Source organism: Drosophila rhopaloa, unplaced genomic scaffold, assembly GCF_018152115.1.
Source record: "Drosophila rhopaloa isolate 14029-0021.01 unplaced genomic scaffold, ASM1815211v1 contig_47, whole genome shotgun sequence".
Lineage (NCBI taxonomy): Eukaryota > Metazoa > Arthropoda > Insecta > Diptera > Drosophilidae > Drosophila > Drosophila rhopaloa.
This window is the reverse complement of record NW_025335142.1, coordinates 3,914,827-3,936,472: the sequence shown is the minus strand read 5'-3', so window position 1 is coordinate 3,936,472 and position 21,646 is coordinate 3,914,827. Positions and strand designations below refer to the sequence as shown.

The 21,646-nt window shown below is 39.2% G+C and overlaps 1 protein-coding gene across 1 annotated transcript; it reads left to right on the top strand.

Annotated features, from left to right (window-relative positions):
- Window positions 1-8,461: 8,461 nt before the first annotated feature.
- LOC108050670 (SOX domain-containing protein dichaete) lies at window positions 8,462-10,345 on the top strand. The gene has a single exon (XM_017132449.2). The coding sequence runs from the start codon at window positions 8,656-8,658 to the stop codon at window positions 9,796-9,798; it is 1,143 nt and encodes a 380-aa protein (XP_016987938.1). The 5' UTR covers window positions 8,462-8,655; the 3' UTR covers window positions 9,799-10,345.
- Window positions 10,346-21,646: the final 11,301 nt, after the last annotated feature.

Sequence of the window (21,646 nt, the reverse complement as noted above, 5' to 3'; positions counted from 1 at the left end):
TTTGTATCAGTACCTGTATCTGTATCTTTTCAGCCTTCAACCTTCATCTTTTCTCTTTGGTCTTTGTGCTGCTGTTACAATTGCAATTACGTAATCGTTATCATGATGTGCAAATCGATAAACGGATGTTGTACCCACCCCCTCTGACAAATCTTCCTCCCCCCATTGGGGGACTCCATCTTTATTGGCCCAGACGAGCCCCATAAAAGTCGTTGGCTTAATTCAAATGGCCGCCACTTGCCGCGAATCTTTTCTGTTTGCCAACTCATAAAGCGGAACTTTTATGAGCTCAAATAGATAGCTTCGGGGTGGTTCGGATGTGCTTAGACTTTGGGTTGTAAGGCCATAAAGAAGTGGTAAACAAAACGCTAAAGGGACATTTTTAAATTTGGTTATAAGAAATATAAGAAAAGAGTGTCCTTTGTATTACAGAAATATTAAGGTACTAAATCACATGAATAACATATAAAATATAGCGCTGAAATTAAGAACTTAATTTTTAAATTAGTTTTTAAAGACACCGCTTCAAGCAATTATAATTTTAAAAGCGATAAGATAAAATTATTAACTAACAAAATTAGAGGAGTGGGAAGCCAATCTTGTCGAGATACGCCATAAAATGGGCTTTCCAATCCACTAGTTTCTTGTGTACATAATAATATTGTCAGAAAATATATAAATAGAATTGAATATTTATTTTATAATTAAAATGTGTATTTGGTAAATTAAGAATGTAAATATTTATATTAGTCCGTCTTTATGGTTTTTAATCATCATGTTCAGTATTTGATGAAAACCGTGTTATTTATCACCTAAACATATTTTTAATGTAAATGCACTAACTCACCTTCGCTTTATTTATCGGATTCTTGCCTTCCACCTCACATCTTCATCGTCGTTTTAATAATACGCCTCGATTTGATTGAAAACCACTTGAAAATCGAAGGGAAGCGAGTAAAAAAACAAATTCTAACAAAAAAACCGCAAAGTTTTAATTGAATTTCCTGAACAAAATAATGTTTTGCCACTTGAGTCTCGCGGGAGGACGCTAAGCAAACAATCAACACAACAGCCAAAAAAACGATGACGGCGACGCCGCCAAGTCTGAATGACTGACTGACTGATTGACGGACAGATTGAATGGCTGGGGATGGCTGGATGGATGGATGGATGGGGATGTGCCTTGGTCTAGATATGCATACACACTTGGAGTGAAAATTCAATTCGCCAAATCAAATCACTTGAGTGAAAATGTTGCATTCAGCCAAAGAAAATAAATAGGGAAACACACAAATAAACAAGCGGAAAAAGGGGCTGTGGTAGTGGTGCCAAGGTGTCTTTGAATTGCTTAAAGAACGCTTTGATCTCCGCCAGCATTAAACGCGCTCAATAAAACCCTTTGACTTTGGCGAAACCATTTGCCAAATGACTGAAATTAATTAAGCGAAGAAGCCACAGGAAAATAAATCAAAGCAGAGCATGGCAAAATACCAAAGGATAATTGAAATGGAGCCTTAAAAACGAACGACCATTGCTTTAATCAAAGTTAAATGAAATAAATACTTTTTAACTGGTCTTAAATGTCTAACAATACATTAAGTTTTCATTCAATAAGTAATTATTACTTTGCATTCTGATAAAAGATATGCATATGTGGTCAATCATACATTCTTTTCTTACAAAAAATAACATACCGATTTAGCTTTGAAATTTAAACTCGTATTTAATTGTTAAAGTTGACTTTCACGTTTTTCAAATAAAAATATTACTAATTATCGAACAATATAATATTATTATCAACATAGTATAATGCTTGATATTAAGCTTAGAAATACTTACAAAATATGTGTTTCAAAGTTTTAGTTATGGTGTTTATATTTTCTTTTTGTTCGAATAGGGTAATTTAAAAAGTTTACCAAATTTGTTTTAAATTTGCTTTTTGTAGTTTTTGTAATTTAACCATTTTATTTTTATGTTTATGTGTAAGAACAAAAAAATAAGCAAACATCTATTTATGTATGCGTGTTTGATCTTTACAATTTATTGTATTATTTAAGCCTTCAAAATTTTGCCTCTAATGAAGTCATAAATCGGCTCAAATGCCGAGGAGGCGTTAAACATCAATGCAGAAGATTGCAGGCTGTCAAAACGATTCGAGTCGTTATATGCTGGGGGGTTGAAAAACTGTTTTCGACAGCCGCCCGTCAGGTGGAGTGGACCTCATTTGGCAGCGGTTTTCCCAGGGACACGCCCCACCGCCCATCCGCCCATCCGCCCATGAGCCCATGAAAACAACGGTGTTTGGCCCTCGGGCCACAAAACCGCAAGATTTGGACACAAATTTCGTGTTTTTCGGCAGCTAATCGATGGGCGGCTGTACTTTGGATTGAGGAATCCGTTCCAACTGTGCTTGTTGGTCGTAAACACACACCGTGGGATTCGGCACGCCGGTCCGGAAGGAAACTCACCTCTTCTCCACTCGATCCCGGAATCCGTCCGCCGGTTCGGAACCCACTTGAAACGAAAGTCGCATCGAGTGGGCACTTTGACGGCGACGATTTGCTCGGAGAGGAGCGACAACAAAAATTAGGCCCACACTGGAAACAAATATTGCTAAGTTCGAAATGATGGAAACCTATTTCATTCATATATATAAATCAGGAAGGGTCAATTCATGGGTCCACAAAAACCAATCAACGAGTTTCTGGACAATGCTCCCACATAAATTTACTGACACGATTGTGCTCTTAAAATAGGATTAACCACCATTGTAAAAAAATAACTATATTTTTCTTTTAAAATATTTGAAAATTTAATGTCAGTAAATTTAATGTTTCACCATGTTTAAAATTAAAATGTATACATTGTACAGCTTTCTTTTCTACACCTTTACCTTTTTGAATCACTACAGAGAAACATAAGAGGCTTATGTTTATTTAAAATGGGACAACAATTCAGTATAATTAAACGACATTTCCTTTGAATCCAGCTCACGTTTTTCTACGCAGTGTATCAAAGCACTTTAAATATTACCCCACCCCCCTCGAAGTCAACCCCTAAATTCGCGAGGAGAAAAATATGCAAAAAGAATGGAAATGAAATGAAATATGAAAACGAGGCATAAAGAAATTTGACTCAAGGATCGCGGCGGTTCCTTAAGTGGCTCGTTTCGATTACAAACGAGTGAAAAAGGCCTCAAGACGAGATCCCAGGCAGAGTCGTAAGTTAACCCCACCGGACTGGCAGGGCACTCGAACTTCGTTTAAGAAATTAACATCGTTTAGTCCAAGTGGCTGATGAAGAAATCGGCGAGGAAGGGTTAAGGACAATGAGGACGGAGGAGGTGGTGGGGGAGATGCGTTAAGGTTTCTCGGTTAATCTGTTATGACATCTAGGACCTGGAAATGTAATGAACTCTAATCGAGCGAGGATTATGAGTGGCCATCGAAGACCTACGCTCTGACAGCTCCGACAATTGGATTTGCATTGCATTTTCCCACATTCATCCAGGGCTGAACAAGCCAATGCGGGCTTACACATGTTTTTCACAGCAATTATCCTTTTAGCAAACACCGCAAGTTGCTCGGAAAAAAGGTGAATTGTTTTTTCCTGGGATGATATTGCGAAATATTATCGTTGATTTAGAACAATGCAAGTGACAATAACTGACCCCGGAAATAGTATTCTATTCAACGCGGTAAACAACGAGATTGTTTCCTCGAGTTCCCCTGAAAATGGGGAAAACAATAAGTGCAACAAACGGGTACAAAAGTTGTAGGAATTGTGCAACATCCATGACAGTAGCGGAACCGGTTTTGCATCAGGTGAAGCCGAAACGGAAGTCGACAGGACATGTGGCCGTCCTTACATCGCTACAGAGTTCTCCTCCATCGTTTCCTTCGAAGAATGGCTCGTTTTGTTTCCTTAATGGTCTGAGCTTGGGATGAGCCGAGCGGCGAAATTCCTGAGACAATTTGGCCATTTCTTGTCGCATAATCACGCCCGGACCTAAAAGTGGAACCCGGATATGGTGGGAAATGCTGAATTATAAAACCATTCAATGTATTTGGTTCTTATATTTGTAAAGGTAACTAGAAAATTATGGGACTGGTCAAAGGCATAATAAGATCATTTCTCAATACAAGTTGTTATATTTGGAATGATATTCTCATTTCGAGAAGTTTACATGTGCCTACATTTTTGATTTTAATTTGTACTACATATAATGTTGTATAAAAAACATTTAAAAATCTAGTCAATTAAACATTTTAAGTCATTTAGAAACAAATAGTGCAATGATATATCAATGAATATAAAAGGTAAAAGAGGGATTCATAATATACTTTTGAGCTTATAAAGAATGCCCAAAACTCGCAAACTATATATTTGGTTAAATATTCCCATTAGCTATTAAAAGTTGTACCACCAGAACGTTTTTATTATCCCTAGCAGGACCTGCCATCCCTTAATCTCTCCCCTTCCATAAACATCAAACGATAAATGCGCCATAATTTTTCACTTTTCCAACCCAAAATAAAAACGAAGAGGAGTATCAGAAATGTATGGGAAATGGAGGAAAATTCGTGAGCATGCCAAAAATGCTCTTAACTGGAATGACATGTGAAAAGCGCCGAAATCTGTGAGGCAATCAAATGGACACGTACGCCAAGAAGCAGAAGAAATCAAAGAAAAATCTAGTGGGTGGAAAATGGAAATGCAAAATGAACAAAAGCCGAACTAAAAACGTGAGAAAATCCGGCCAAAACGATTCCTTTTACAACTGCCGATGCCAGGTGCGATGCGAACTGGATTATATAGCTCTAAATGAGGAAAAAAAGCATGTATAACAAAAATGATACATGCATATATGCCGTATCAATAATTGAACAATTCAATCAACTGAACAATGATGGGAATGTAACCTCATTTGGCTTTTATGTTCGTTTTATTTTTGTCATTATCATTGGAACCATTCTGGATATTGTTAAGTCTCACATTTGCGCGATTGTTCCTGAATTTAATTAAAAAAAGAATGAATGAAAAAATTATATTTGCGGAATACAAAAAAAAAGAAACCAGCTCCCCAAATGACAATTGAATGGCAACAACAACAATCAACAATCGAAAACAACAACAATGCAGGAGCAAACAATGAAACGCGAGTCTCTCTCTTTCTCTTTCTCTTCAGAGAATCGGAGAATTGAGAATGGGTTAAGCGGTGAGGGTGATTTCTGGCGACAGGATAATGGTTAATATTGTTTTCGTATAATAGTAATCGCGGCGCAACTTGACTCATCTCTCAAATGTCATTTAACGATAAAATTTAAATTACATTCATCAAATTTTCAACGGCATATTGATAAGTTGACTGCCATCTGTTGCCCCCTAAATCTGATCATTTGGAATTTGGTTACGAATTTAGCACAGCAAGATATTTTAAAAACTTTACTCAATCAATACTTTAATGTTCTTTTTAAGCTTAGCAAGATCTTCAAACTTGTCTAACTATAACTTTTCTTATTCTAAATCTTTTTAAATCAAACAATATTAAAACCGAATTTTAGTTTGTTATTGAACATGTTTAAAACGGATACTAAAACAAGAAAAAGTATATTTATCATTTTAAAACCATTTTATAATGAAGAATTTATAAATTTCCTTAGGAAGCATAATTGAGATTGTAAATTTAGAATTAATTTAAACCGCATGTGAGTGGGGCTTGATTCTTAAAAACCAAGAGCATGTATTTTTCCTGCATTTATCCCACTCTCTGTGCTATTATCACTCACTTAGTGTCCTCGTCTGCTAAGTGAAATGCTGAATACTTAGAAAGAAAAATGTGGCCCGGACAAAACTTTTTCCATTACACAACGTACAACAGTTTTTTCCTTTCATTATTATTTGAGTTTCGTTGTTGTTGTCGTTGTCCTTTCTTCCTTTTTCGGGGAAAGCAGACACAAAGGAAACGTTGAGAACGCTGAAAGCTTTTTATGCTCTTACGCTATGGGCCAGGTATAAGAGCTTTGTAAATGCAATTGGAAATTGCACTAAGCTTTAGGGTGCATCTGTGTAAGTGCGTGCGTGTGTGGGAGAAAGAGAAAGGGGGGCGATACAAAGAGGAAGAGGGAGGGAATGAGAGGGGCTAACTTTGGTTTTGGGGCTATGGAGTTTCATTCACGTCCACGTTGTGGAAAGAAAATTTCTAATTAATTTGTTACCTAAGTGCAGAGGAAGATCGCATCAGTGAGTCGATGAAAACTAAGGATATAAGAATATAACCATATAATAAATGTAAGTATATTTTAACTAAGTATATATAACAACAATATATATGAAAAAGATTCATCTGATCGCAATACTGATTTATTCTCATATAACGATTTAAAATCTAAATTTATTATGGTTCAAGAATAATTATTATACCCTTGCAGAGGGTATTATAATTTCAGTCAAAAGTTTGCAACGCAGTGAAGGAGACATTTCCGACCCTATAAAGTATATATATTCTTGATCAGCATCACCAGGAGAGTCGATCTAGCCATGTCCGTCTGTCCGTCCGTCTGTCCGTCCGTCTGTCCGTCTGTCCGTCTGTCCGTCTGTCCGTCCGTTTCTACGCAAACTAGTCCCTCAGTTTTAAAGCTATCTGCTTGAAACTTTCCCAAAAGTTGTATTTCTATTGCAGGTAGTATATAAGTCGGAACGAGCCGGATCGGGCCACTATATCATATAGCTGCCATATAACTGAACGATCGGAAAAGCCATAACTTTGGTGTTTTTAAAGTTAGGAAGTTGGGATTTTCTATGGGTTTTATTTTTGGCTAATCAATCCGACCTACCAAATTTCATAAGGATCGGACGACTATATCCTATAGCCGCCATATAACTGATTGATCGGAAAAGCCATAACTTTGGTGTTTTTAAAGTTAGGAAGTTGGGATTTTCTATGGGTTTTATTTTTGGCTAATCAATCCGACCTACCAAATTTCATAAGGATCGGCCGACTATATCTTATAGCTGCCATATAACTGAACGATTGGAAATGACATAACTTTGGTGTTTTTAAAGTTAGGAAGTTGGGACATTTTATGAGTATTAAAAATACATCATATGAATAATTTTGGACAATATAATTTATAAAATATTCTGCAAGGGTATATCAACTTCGGCTCCGCCCGAAGTTAGCTTTCCTTTCTTGTTAGCAATATAGGTGTACTTAAAAATAAAACCAAAAGATTTTGATATTGAGACTATTAAGTCTTAATACCCCTGGAATCTGCTTCAAATAGTGAGTGGTTCAGAACGTCGATTTCAGTTGGAAGATTACCTAATTAGGGTAAATGCAACTACTGAGTAGATTTTACTATCGCCTAATATTCTTGAAGTGCATTGCATAGCCTTTGCACCTTCCAATGAATATTTAAAAACAACTTTTTTTTGTGCTTACTTAGAAAACAAGAAATAGTAGTTGGCTAAAACATCTTTATAGTCAAGAACATAAACATAGGAGCGTTCTACAAGCATCTGGGTGAAGATTTGCCTCACTTCCACTCGCTTCTTTGTGGGCTTCTTTATTCGACTCACTTTTCTATGGCCAAATAAGTAAATAATTGCAGTAATATCCTTTCTGGAGCGGCCAGGAAGAAGTGGCAAAAAGGGAACGGAAAAGAATGGAGAAGAATGGCGAGCGAAATGAAAGAATACGAGAATGGGCGAATGGAGAACGGGGCGAGTGAATGGAAAGCGTGTTTCCATGTCCTTTTCACAAACTAAAAAGTCCTTTCACACACACACATAGTACGGAGTACACATAGAGAACGGTATATAGCTGAACACAGACACCCACAATGGACAAAAATTCACACCAAAGGCCCATTGTGATTGGCCCAACACCCATACACTCGCACGGGGAGAGAGTGAGAGAGAGTCTGCGCTTCCTCTCAAACTGCATCTCCCTCTCTCGCTCTGGCTGCTTGGGGGAAGCGGAAATGCAACGTCGCCGTGCAAAACAATAACGGAAATTGTGTGCCCACTGTGCGAAAATCAATGTGCTCCCGCTCTCTCTCTTTGGAGCCCCCTCCCGCCCCCCAGAAATGGGGTCGCTAAATCGAATAACACGAAGCAGAGCCGAACGAGTTCTATTTAGCTCCTCTATTGAACACACCCCTCAATGGGCGAACAACTATAACCGATATAAAGGAGCCAATGGAACAAAGCCAATGGAACAATGGGCCACAAAGGCCAAAGAGAGAAGGCGCTATGTGTGAGTGAGAGCGCGACGGCGGCGCAGCTCTCTCCCAGGTAACAGCCTCAGCCTCTGTCCCGCTCGCACTCCCACTCGCTTGCCTAAGTAACAATGCGAGGGTTGCTCGCAGACTCTCTCCCGAAGAGAAACGGGATTTGGCTGCAGTCGTGTCGGCAGCACTGGAACGTTAGTAAAATCAGTCACAAAAAAGCAGTCGAGCCGAGCAGAAGCAAAGCAAGAGCAAAGCAAAAGCAAGAGCAAAGCAGTAGCACAAGCAAAAGCAAGACAGTCATTGACATAAAGACAAAACCAAAAAGAAACAATATCGCAGTTTAACTACAGACAATTGTGTACGAGAAAGTGAAGTGTTGATCTTAAAAGAACATTAAACAAAAGTGATCAAAATTGCTGGAATGGCCACCTTATCGACACACCCCAATTACGGTTTCCATTTGGGCCAGGCCCAGGGATTGGAGGACTACGCTCCGCAGGGCCAGCTCCAGCTGAGTCCCGGCATGGACATGGATATCAAAAGGGTTTTACACTATTCCCAGAGCTTGGCGGCCATGGGCGGATCGCCCAATGGACCCGCCGGCCAGGGAGTGAACGGATCTCCAGGCATGGGTCACCACATGTCCAGCCACATGACCCCGCACCACATGCACCAGGCGGTCTCCGCCCAACAGACCCTATCGCCAAACAGTTCTATTGGATCCGCCGGTAGCTTGGGCAGCCAGAGCAGTCTGGGCAGCAATGGCAGTGGTCTGAACTCCAGTCACCAGTCCGCCGGAATGCACAGCCTGGCCACTTCGCCGGGTCAGGAGGGTCACATCAAGCGGCCCATGAACGCTTTCATGGTCTGGTCCCGCCTGCAGCGTCGTCAGATCGCCAAGGATAACCCCAAGATGCACAATTCGGAGATCTCCAAGCGACTGGGTGCCGAGTGGAAGTTGCTGGCCGAGTCTGAGAAGAGGCCTTTCATTGACGAGGCCAAGCGTTTGAGGGCCCTGCACATGAAGGAGCACCCGGACTACAAGTACCGCCCACGCCGGAAGCCCAAGAACCCATTGACCGCTGGACCCCAGGGTGGACTACAGATGCAGGCCGGCGGCATGGGCCAACAGAAGTTGGGAGCTGGACCGGGAGCCGGAGCTGGGGGCTACAATCCCTTCCACCAGCTGCCGCCCTACTTTGCGCCCTCACATCATCTGGATCAGGGCTATCCAGTGCCGTACTTCGGCGGATTTGACCCACTGGCTCTGTCGAAGCTCCATCAATCGCAGGCTGCGGCGGCGGCGGCGGTCAACAACCAAGGTCAGCAGCAAGGACAAGCCCCGCCCCAATTGCCGCCCACCTCGCTGAGCAGCTTCTACTCGGGCATCTACTCCGGCATCTCGGCACCCTCGCTGTACGCCGCTCACTCCGCCAATGCCGCCGGACTCTACACATCCTCGTCCACCTCCTCGCCGGGATCTTCGCCCGGAACCATCACGCCCAATGGAATGGATGGGTCCATGGACAGCGCCCTGAGGCGACCGGTTCCAGTGCTCTATTAGGGCTGAGATTTAGGGTAGAGTACAGAGTAGAGTACAATTGTTGAAGCATTCCCAAAGTGATCCACTGGTTTTAAATCTTCAAAAGCTCTAAGTAAGCCAATCCAAACCACTCCGCTTAATTTTAGTACAATCTTTGCGCACTTCAGATCTAAGAACTAAGTAAAAAAAAACACACAAAACATTCCTAGCCAATACACAAACTATAAACTATAATTTATTTCGCGCACTCACTACACCACAAAAACAAGAAACAAAACCTAATTGTAAATTAATTTTATTTAGTTTTAAGCACTGAGAGAGCGCCTCCTCCTTGTTGTTTTTTTCGCATCAGCACCAACTTTAAATGTAGCTTCTAGTTTTAAATGTCTAACCCTCTCAAATTGTAAATATCCCAGCCAATTTCGTTATAGTGTCAGTGTAGCCCGAAATGCGAGGAAAAGAACGTACATCAATGTATTATTGTATTATTAATTGTATTAAAATTAAACGTTATCATCTAAGCGAAAAATGGTTCATGAAAGCCAACACAAAACAAAGACATTTAAAAATGAATAAAAACAAAATAATTTGAGAAAACCAAATTTCAAACAATGCCTATTTAATTTAAAATATTTTACAGCTCAAAGGAAAGATTGCGGGTTTAGTGCAATGTAGAATATATAGATCGATGTCAATACGTTGAAACGTTTTGATTTCTGTCAAAAACTTGAACTTATTTTCAATTTTGAGTCCAGATGGTGTTTTACTTTATTTGGCAATCCTATTAAGGTTTTACACCTTCGAATACGTGAATATTAAATTCATAAATTATTCCAACAAATCAAATAAAATTATATAAGCCTTTAACCGGTCTAACACATTTCACTTATTCCAAAAGCCTGTTAACTCAGTTATACTTTCAGCTCGATAATTTCCTCTATATGTCTATGCTGACTTTAAAATGTTCTGCTTAATAATCGAATATAATCTTTTTCCCATAATTGGATTATCATATTTGTATTTGAAATATTTTTGAAGCTTATCGATAAACTTTGAGATTAAATGAGTTTATGTTCTCAGTTTGGATCAAAATGATCGACGAAATTAATAAGCAGTTTGAATATTCATAAGATAAATTCTACAGCCATTAACATAATATTGTCAGCTCGATTGAGTGGGTCATTCGGATATAACATAGTTTAAAAACACTCATTTCATCATCACCCAATAATGCGGACGACTTTTCTGTTTTTTATTCGTGGTATTCAGCTTAGCTCAAACACCTCTCCCTTTGCTGATCAAATTAACCTTGTCTCTGGGTGTCTTTACCATTATTTTGATAATTTTTGTGTGAGTTTTTTGTCGGTTAGTTTACACCCGCTGAGAAGAGATGAAAAAACTAAAATTTGATTTGCCATTATACAACTATTTGCCGTTGTGTATTAATTTCTATTGATTAATGCGCTGTTTATTTTGCGCCTCCAAGACAGAATTCGATAGTTTGAACAAAAGGTCGTCTCTGCGATCTTTGGATGGGGGTCACATTGTGTTTCCTCGGGATCAACGGGGGGCCCAGGCCCTCTAAGAGCTCACTATTCGGAGTGTAACAGAATACCCTGGCGAAAGAAATCGACGCGTGTTTTTCCGTTTTTGATTTTTGGCTTCTTCTCGTAATAATAATAAGAATAATTGCGGTCATTAATAAATCCACTTGCATTGTCTTCCCTCAAAACTCTGGCTTTTCGATTGCCGTTTTCTACTCTTTGGAGTCTATTCAATCTTACCCTTCCCCTACCTTTCCCAGGTGTATGTCAAATGTGTTAAAATATCAAATATTGATTATTGTTGTTATTATGCGTATTGTTGATATTGGTCTTTTTGTTGTTGTTCCCTGCCTTGTTTCTCCATTCTCCGTTCGCTCTTCGTTCTTTATTCGATATCTACATTTCACAAATATTTACCCAGCATTGACGTGATATTGAATAATTATATAAAAATTGGATTCTTCTGGCTTAGCCCTTTAGAACATTTTTTGTCTGGAGTTTCCAATACAATAAAAATAATGTGGAGAAGTCAACAGAGTGGCAAATGTAACATATGTTTTAAATGGTTTTCAATTCTACTGTTTGTTTTTATAATTTACTCTCATTAGTGTTTTCATGATCTTTACAAAAAATACATATATCTTTAAGCAAAATTGGATAATTGCGTTATTTGTTTGGATTCTTTATCAATTTTAATTTAATTTATAGGTAAGTGTAGTAATTCTGATATGAATTGAACTCTTAAGTAAAGTTCCTCAGGTCATACAGCTAAATCTATCAATGAATCCAAACGGAAGTGATTAACTTTCGCTAAAGCCTAATCCAACCATCCTACTAAGCCAAGCTTGAAATAATAACACCTCTCACGCCTTCCTAATCCGTAGTTCCCCTCATTTCATCGAAAAAACTATCGGACAGATTCAAGTCGAATAATTGAAATTCCATTTCAACTCGTTGGGTTTTTAAGGATTGTCGAAAGCGTTTTACGACCGGACTCGCCTACGCCTCCTACTCCGAAAGCCACGCCCTACGTCCCATTTGGTCACGTCTGTATACAAATATAATTTGCAGCCTCTGGGTGATTTGATTTTTTTACGACTTTATGACCGGGGATTAGCGTCCGGTCCACAGAAAGGAGTGTGCAAAATGTCGCGAGATTTTTATGCATCTATCGTTGTCTGTTTGGGTTGTTGTTGTTTTTTCCTCGCGGACTGTTTAGCTACCTGAGGTAAATTAGACCCGGATTAGCCAGACTCTTAACTTTTCCCAAAAATCCGTCTGTTTTTGTGCACTTTTTTAGGCGAAAGATGCACTCGCTAATCCGGCGGATTAGCGACAAAGGACCAGACGGATTAGCTAATAACGGTGATACAATTTGTCGGCCAAATTATTGTTACGACCTCGTCTGGTCTCATTTTCCACTTTTCCGTGCGATTTCCAAATACCTTTCTTACGCGGAAGGTTCAGTTTTATTTGCAGTGTCATAAACCATTAACTGGATGCAAAGTCGGTTGCAAGATGGTTCTGCAAAGGGGTCAAGCTGTTTTCTGGTCGGCAAGTCTCTTTATTTCCTATAAACATATCTTTCCCCATTTCAACATAATACCCTAAACATGGCGGCGATGTCTGTCGTCTGTCAAGTCCTCCCACTTCCTCCACTGCCTTTCACCCCCCTCTTACCCCATTTTGTGTCACTGGTTATGCAGCCTAATTTGTGGGTGGTGGCTTTTTGTCAAACTGTTTCATATTGCAATTGCTAAGCAGGGTTGCTTAGCGGCTACACTATGCTACAAAAGTGGGGGCTTGTTGAAATAATTTTAATTGACATTAAATAACTTAAGGAAAACGATAATTTGCTTTCGATATTATGACTGGTGTAATAACCTGCTTTTAATACACTAAACAAACCATTTCCTTAATTGATTTATAAAATGTATACAAAATATTTATTTATTTATTTCAGTATTAGCTATTATACATAAATCGCATTTACAATATAATAACTAATTTAGGAAAAGGGGTAAAAAACTACTGTGGCCATCGACTCGACAATTGATACAAATTTTGTTACATTTATATTTGTGATTTAACATTTGATGAGAGGGGATTTTAGATAATTAATAGGGGTGTATACAAACTATAAAATATTGTGTCTTTACTATTCTAATTATTTATTTATAGTTGTGATTTAATATACAATACTTTTATCATAAGATAATACCACAAGTATTAGAAAACGATTTCTGGTCTGTCAGTCCTTTGTTTTTTTGGTTAGCTGTTCTTTATAGCTTTTCATTTTTGTATTATAGAAAATAAATGGTTATGTTAATTTTGAAATTTAGTGGGTACTCTTATTATGTATGCTTTTATAATATCAATAAAAAGTTTATACATTTTTGGGTGGTACATTTTGGCCTAAAACTTTATTGCAACCTAAGTATTTATATATATATAAATTATGTGACTATTTGATGTTAAACCTTGTAGCGCAGTGTCGTGTGTCATATTTCATTCAAATTCGACCACCGCTCCCCATCCCCGCGGGCAACTACCCCACTCCGCCAGTCCTTTCGTCTGGACGTGAAGCATATTGTCGAGGGTGGCTGGTGGCTTTAGCCGAAGCTATAGCCGTGGATATAGTCGACTGGCACTGTGGCGCGTGGTTGACAAGTAGCAAAGCGTGGCGGCTTTTTAAGTGCTAGTTTGACTTTTTTGCTGCCTCCACTGCAGTGGTGCTGCGACGCTAACCAACCAACCAGACCGTCAATAAGTCGCAGGCTAACAATTAATTAAAAGCCTCCACCGCACAAAAAGCACGGCGCACTTAGGCAAATGAGCAGCGACGGCAAAGACGGGCGGCCCACGGGGCGAATGCGCGATGTCGACTGGGACATAATTTGTCAGCGAGCACAGGGCGTCAAAGCAGCAAGGAAATTGCAGTCGTAAGTGCAAGGATAACGCTGATTTGCCTCCAGTGAAGTCGCGTCGCGTCGAGTCGAGTCGAGTTGTTGTCAACTCAACAGCGTCATTAACATTTGGCACGAACGGCAAATGGAAATTAAATGATGATAAATTTGCAACCAGCCGCAACTTGACAACTGATTGCAGGAGCTGGAACTGGAGTGGCACAGAACAGGACCTATTTGCATACACGGATGTCGTTCTAGGCTCATTCAGTTGTATCAAATTTGATTAGGTGCGAGACATTTGTCAAAGCAGTGAGTTCTGGGCGACAAATTTGTGGTTTGCCTCGCTTTTTCACATCCAACCCTCCCAAAAGCGACAGCGATTGATGAGATGAGCTCCGGGGCTATGTTTTTAGCATTATGTATTCCATATTCTTATTTCTGAGCTGGACGCTCGACGTCGAGTGCCAAAACAATTACGCCCTGCATATGAGGTTGATGTGTTGATGATAGCCGTCTGGGAATTGAAAAATCACACATATTTTTAATCAGAAAAAAGGGTGAAGTGCAGACAATGATCATCGTCATTAGTACGTAAATTAGCTAGAAGAGTAGATAAATAAAGAAAAATGATATATAAGGTGACTGAACTGATTAACACAGGGGCTTTTAAAGGACCACCGCTTTCCTATAATAACTCAAACCATAAGACATTTAATTTTGCTTTTATTTTACTGAATAAGATTTTAGTGGAAATGAAAATTACTTTATTGTTTAAAAATTGCTATTAAAGAGCACAATTCCAATTAATGAATAACCAATTTTTGAGAGCAGTTTATTTTTTAAGCTTAAGCGGCTTACATTTTTAAAATTAACCTAGGCCTCAATTAGCATCTAATTCCCATTGAAAAATCCCATATTTTCACCACGAAAACATGAGTATAATAAGTATCAGTTGCCAATAGAGCTTAGTTATTATTTTTTGCCATAAATTAAAGGGATATTTTCGTACTTTAAATAATTTTATAAATTGATCCCAGGACTCTCCATTATATTTTAAGGCTCTTGGCGGGAGTCCAGCGTTCACATGACAATGGGCCAACAAAATGAAAGGATTTTTATGACGCGAGCCGAGTGGAAAACTTCCGTTTCGTGCTCCTGGCCGCTCCTCACCACGTGTCAGATGAGATTGGGGCGGGGGAAGGGGCAGGAGCAGGGGCAGGGGCACGGGAAAGGGATTGGATTGGAATTAAACCCTGAAACCCTGACCCGTCGCCACATTGTCTATTCTGTTCCGTTCTGCTCTGGGTGCTCTACTACACTCGAAATAAATTGGTCTACTCATTCTTTATAAAGTTTGTATACATTTTTTTAAGGGATTAGACTTTAAATGATAAGTATTTTATTAAAACACTCTTTAGTGATTTTTATAAGCAGTTATATCTATTATATCCATTATCTTCATGTCTATACGTTACTATATTTCAATTTTAAATCTTAAAGTTTAAACACGCCTTACGACTACCATGCTGAGATTATTATTAAGACAACAAAATTCACGATCCAATAAACATTAAACATTGGCTGTTTACATGGACATTAAAAATGAAGTATTTTGTGAGAATAAAAAATAGTTCTGATTATATTTTTTTTTATTTTTTGTAATCCATTTAAATTAAATTCATACCACCCAATTAAAATAAAAAAAGTTAGTGCCTACATTTTCTTGTAGTGTACTTGGATGCGATCCATGGCATCGTTGCGGCTGCCTAATGCATTATTGTTCCTGTCCAGTGAGACGAGGACAACAACAACAGCGGGAGCGGGAGCAGGAGCAGGAGCAGATCCGGGAGATCCGGGAGTCTTTATGGCATTTCATAACTGCTCTCGAGCGTAATTTGTTTCCTGTTTACGCGCAGCAGGACATCGCACATCGCGTGCGCATTGGCGTATAAATTATTACCCGAATCATGGCTCGACGAGTACGGAAACCACCACCAAGATCCCATCCATGTGACCCATCGCCAGTGCATTTCGTTCTCGGTCTCGGATTCACATCCATCCTCAGACTGAAGTGCTTGCCCATTAATTTGCTTAGGCCAGGGTGCTAGGGCAGCTACTTTAGCCCACCCCTGCCACGCAAATATTTGCATAAATTTGTAATAATTTTATCGTCAATTTGGGTTTTATTAGCATGTTCCGAGGCCCTCTCATCCGCACTTGAAGCCTCCCCCTTTTGGCCTGCCTTTGATTTGTGGCCTGTTGCGGGTGTCATTCCCGTTTGGTTTCATTTTCATTTTCATGGCTTGGTTTTTTAATTTTTTATTAATTTGTTTAAAATTTGTCACTTTTGCCATGGTGCTTCTCAATGGCCCCTGATTATGATAAATGGGTTCCGAATGATGAAAGCGAGCAGTGGTATGGAACATTTGAAGTTTTTTCTAGGGAAGGTGGTGAAAATTGTGGCACTTGAGATAGAAGAGTTGAGTGTTGGGTTGGAAATACTTGAAAATATTTACAAAAAATAAAAATAAAGAATATTTTTCTACATTACATTTTGTTTTTGCCTTAAATAAAATATATAATTTAACTAAACAACAAAACAAATTTCAAAAAAAAATTCACTTATAAATTGTATATATATTTTTTTAACAATCAACTAACATTACAAAACTGTATGGGTAACGCAATTAATTTATAGTTATTTGGATTCATCTGAGCACACCTTTTATAAACTTTAACAATATAACTCTGTTTAAGTAAACAAACAACCAAATCCCTACAACACATGGAGGAAGCCACAAAAGCCCCGAACAATTCCTCATTCCGGTTAAATTCTGGGAAGGAAATGGCTTAATTTTTGCTTGGCCAGCTCATTGATTTGTCCCGTGTCCCAGGATCCTGTCCCGATGCCAGACATCCTGACAAAAGGAGTAGCAGGGCCCCAATCTGGAAAAAGGAGGGGGAACGTTAGCTGCAATCGGAGGAACAAAACCAACAACTGCCACAAGGCAAACAGATGAGTCGAGTTTCGAGGGACCTAACGAGTTTGGTTCCAGGTCTATTATGACATAATTAACTCCTCGAATTGGACCGACAAGCGATTACATAACGCGTACTAAACGGAGGGCGAAGGGATTACGCAGCCGATTACGCACAAAACGCAAACTGTTTACATTTTTGGCAAACAACAGACGGAAATGCAGGCTCCCGGCCAAACAAATAACCCGTACACCAGGACCCTGGAACGGGGAGGGGGATTGGTAGGACAATGGTCCCCTCACAATGGCCATCCCATCTGCCCTGATGTCGTTGGGTCTTAGTATTTGTTAACCGGAAGAAAGCCGGGCCAAAAAAGAAAGCAAAAACATCGCTAAGAGTGGAGAAACAGCAATAGAAACATAAATAGAAACAGCAAAATAGAAAAGTAGTCTTTATTGATAACTGCATTTCGCCCATTGTCGGATTCCAAAGAGCTCAATGGGTTAAACGCCACCAGATGTTAACTGCCAATAGCTTAGGATTATAACTGTAACCCCCGGCCGGATCGAAAAGAATCTACTTGGGGCAACGGAATTGTGCTCTCTTTTTTGTTAGGCACTAATCATATTTAATAACAATTTTTTTTTGGTTGGCAAAAAACATTGGCGGAGGGGAAGGAGGGGCGGGGTCTGCTCAACTCATCAACACCTTGACGAATCGTAAACAAAACCAAATTTGAGTAATCAGCTTCATTCAACAAAAGTTGAAAAGAGTTGAGAAACGTGTAGCAAAAACACAGACGGACAGAGGGACTAAGAAACACAAGGCGGAATAACGAAAATGAATTTTTAAAAATTAAATGGTAGTGGTTGAAGAATTTAATACTCTTTTGAAGTCTTAAACGATATTAATGGGACGTTGGGAATTGATTATTAACTTGTAAATTATTTTAGCAAGCAAACCAAAATTGTATTGTTATTAAGTTAATATTTAATATTTGTCGTTATATTATTATTGTTAAATTAATTTTCATGAAATGGATGGATATGGATATGTAATACCTAATCTTTTTTGCTTATACATATAAGCTTATTTTAGTATTCAAGATTTTTAAGACTTTAATTGGAATGTTTAAGCTAACAGTATACACAAGTTCTAAGTAGTTTTAAAACCTTTTTGTTACCCAAAATATTTTTTTAAAATTTTTTTAAAATATTTTGAGGGAATGATCCGTTAAAACGACGAATATTTCTCACACCCGAGGGGAGGGCATCGAGAGGCCAAGACTCCGGTCTTTCCCACCAGTCAACACCGTAGTTGGGGAGGGCTGGGGAGGGGGTCAAGGGGGCTGGGGGTCATCGCGACTGAGCTGGGGACCCCACAATAATAACAAAACGCAAACAACAAAAGCGCTTAAATGAAACAAAGCCAGCGGACAATGGGTGCGCATTATTTTCTAATTTATCGGCATTGTCTGGTGGAAGCCTCTCGCTTTGGATCGGTTTGGATGGGATTGGTTCCTATGCTGGGGCTTGTTCGATTTGGTGTTTTGATTTGGCCTTTTTCTTGGCCCGAAAAGCTCATTGTTGTTGCTTGTTTTCATTATTGATTTAAACAAATCGAACAGCAAGTGAAGAGCGGTATTAATGCGGTTTTAATGAAGTAATAAACAACGGCGGCGAGTCATCGCGTTTTCTTTGGACTGATGCTGAATCTCCAACTAAATCACCCACAAAATCTGTGAAAAAGCAAACCGTAATTAGCTTTAATCTGGTAGAACTCATCTGGCCGGACAATCCCAGCAATTAATTGCATTTTGTCATTACAAATTATAAAACAGAAAAACTGGGGAGATAACTATTTCTGGTTGCAATTTGGCACGCAAAGCCATTTGGCCTAGGTTTTTGGGTTGGGTTTTTAGGCTTGCGATTGTCCGGTTCTGTTGGGTTGGGCCAAACACTTTCGCTTCGAGCCGACTCCATTCTCTGGCGGTTTGTGTGACAAATGTTACGTTCCAATAATTATGTAAAGAGCCAAGCGAAAGGTTCGGCCAGTGAGTGACCCAATTTTTCGGTCATTTATGTCGAACAAGTGATTTCCATGAATGGAAGTTTTGGCTTGCAAAACGGATTCTAAACGATTTTCTATGGCATCGTCAAAGAGGGTGAGAAATTGTAAATAGCTTGCAATTAAGTCAATGAAGTTTCTATCGTCTTGGAAAAATGTAAAATATAATTGGAAAGGCATTTGTCTATTTGTTGATGTTTATATAAAATTAACTTAATAAGAGTGGATAAATGCGTATTCAATTAAGGTGTAATTGTGGTTTTGTAGTTATAATTTGTAATCTTTGAAGCTTAAATATAGGTTACAGAAGCACAGAAATCTGAAATATTTTAAAAGACCACCAACAATGATTATTTTTCTTAACATTTCTATTTCTGGGAATTTAAAATTGCTAATTAAAAATCAATTGCATATCCCTCAAACAAGAGATGTTTGAAATTCAAATGAGCATTAAAAGGACACCCTGCAGCTAAGAACAAAACCCATCAAGCGGCCTAAAAGGATTCAAATATTGATACAACCTGTGTTGGCGTTGTCCATTACCTTTGCACTCCTGTCACCGAGCCCTGTGATTACCGGGAAATGGGATGAATCCACATCTCCAGCGACACGAGCTGTCTCCCCAGAGGCCAAACAAAGTCGCGACAAAGCCAATTGACAGATCCTGGCGAGCCTTGGAGTCTTGGCCGAATGTTAATTACAGAAATAACTGAACCGTCAGACAAAAAGCGAAGCGACAAATTCCAGTTAATAGTCGAGAAGAGAACAACGCTGCCGGCGTGTGTACAAATCAATTAGCAATAGTTTGCGATGCACCCAACTCACGACTATTACAAGGGCCAACTACTGTGTGGATCGGTTCACTATATGCCATACCACTATTTGACTTGACTGCTGGCCACTAAACGATGGCAAACAGAGGAGCAACAGGCCCGATTGGCTGCCAATCGGCTGTGGAAGCGTCAACTGGATCTTGCAACTGCAGTTCAAAGTTTTTATAATTGAAATCAAAGGGCATACTGTTTTAAGCATTGACGTTGCTATTTATTAGAAATGAAAATAAAATCATAGGATTATAGGATAATATAACGTTAAGTTGATGACAGCATCCACAGTTATGAAATATCATAAGACCATAAACTACTCATATAGTACATTTTAAGTGATTTAGTATTGGATACCTTATAATATAAAATATATAAATTGTGTGCAGAGCTCTAGCTACTCTGGCCTACGACTTAATCAAAGAATCAAAATTAATAAAAAAACCTCTAAAGTAGGCATGAATTTGTGCAATTAAACTGGGTATCTAATAGTCCAATAGATTTACTCTAATATATCGCTTTTACTTGTTCTTTGCTCATTTACTCAAATGAGCCCCTATTAGTAAATGGTCCATAGTCGTAGAAAAACCTCTAAAGTAGGCAACAGTATTTCTCCAAAATCAAATGGGTATCCAATAGTCGAAGCCCTTCAATATATCGCTTTTACTTGTTCTTTGCTCTAATATTCAAATGAGCCCCTACAATGGGAGTAGTTTCTATCTGTTTGTTTTGGGCCATTTGTAGTTTGACTTTGTAATTCGTAGCTTCGCTTAACACTCGATTGGTTTTGTTGTTTAGCACGAGTGCCCGATCATGGCTACCTATAGTCCGAAAACCCTCAACACTCCATAACAGCTGCCTGGGTGCCCCTGTTCGATATCATTAGGGTTCATTATGTTCGATGTCCAGGGGAAAAGGTGTTCTACTCTCCGCTGCATTTCGTTTGATTTGGCATGTTTATTGTTTGATATTGTTTTTGTTTACGCTCGATACCATTGCGAATTCTATGGCGCAAACTCTGTTGCGAACATAATTACGTTAATTCTTTGTGCCCATCATCGTCATCGGTCATGAGGGTAGCATCGGATCCGATATCGCTGTAGTACCCCTCCCGCTCCCTATCCAAAAACATATATTTTGCTTGATTTATGATGTGACGGAAGTGTAGTGTTTCGGAATTTATTGGACAAAACATTCGGTCTGTCCGGTCTCGGGTTACGCAACATCAAAAAGATATCCGATTTACTAATGTCCACTAAAGTGCACATTCTACACCCAGAAAAATGAGAGCTAACAGCAAAAAAACTGAATTTTCCAAGGCATTGCCAATGGTTTGTAAGTTCAAAATTGAAATGAATAAGTACACAACCCTCTTTAGTTTAGGTGGATTTCTCTGAGTGCACGGAATCTCCTGGTAGCTGGAAAACTTCCACAAAAGGACTCGAAACTGTCACAAAAAGGAGCAGCAGCCTGGCAAGGAGCAGCAAATGCTGTCGCACCAAAAAAGGCTTCGATAGCATCACATTCAATCGAGTGCGAGTCCCTT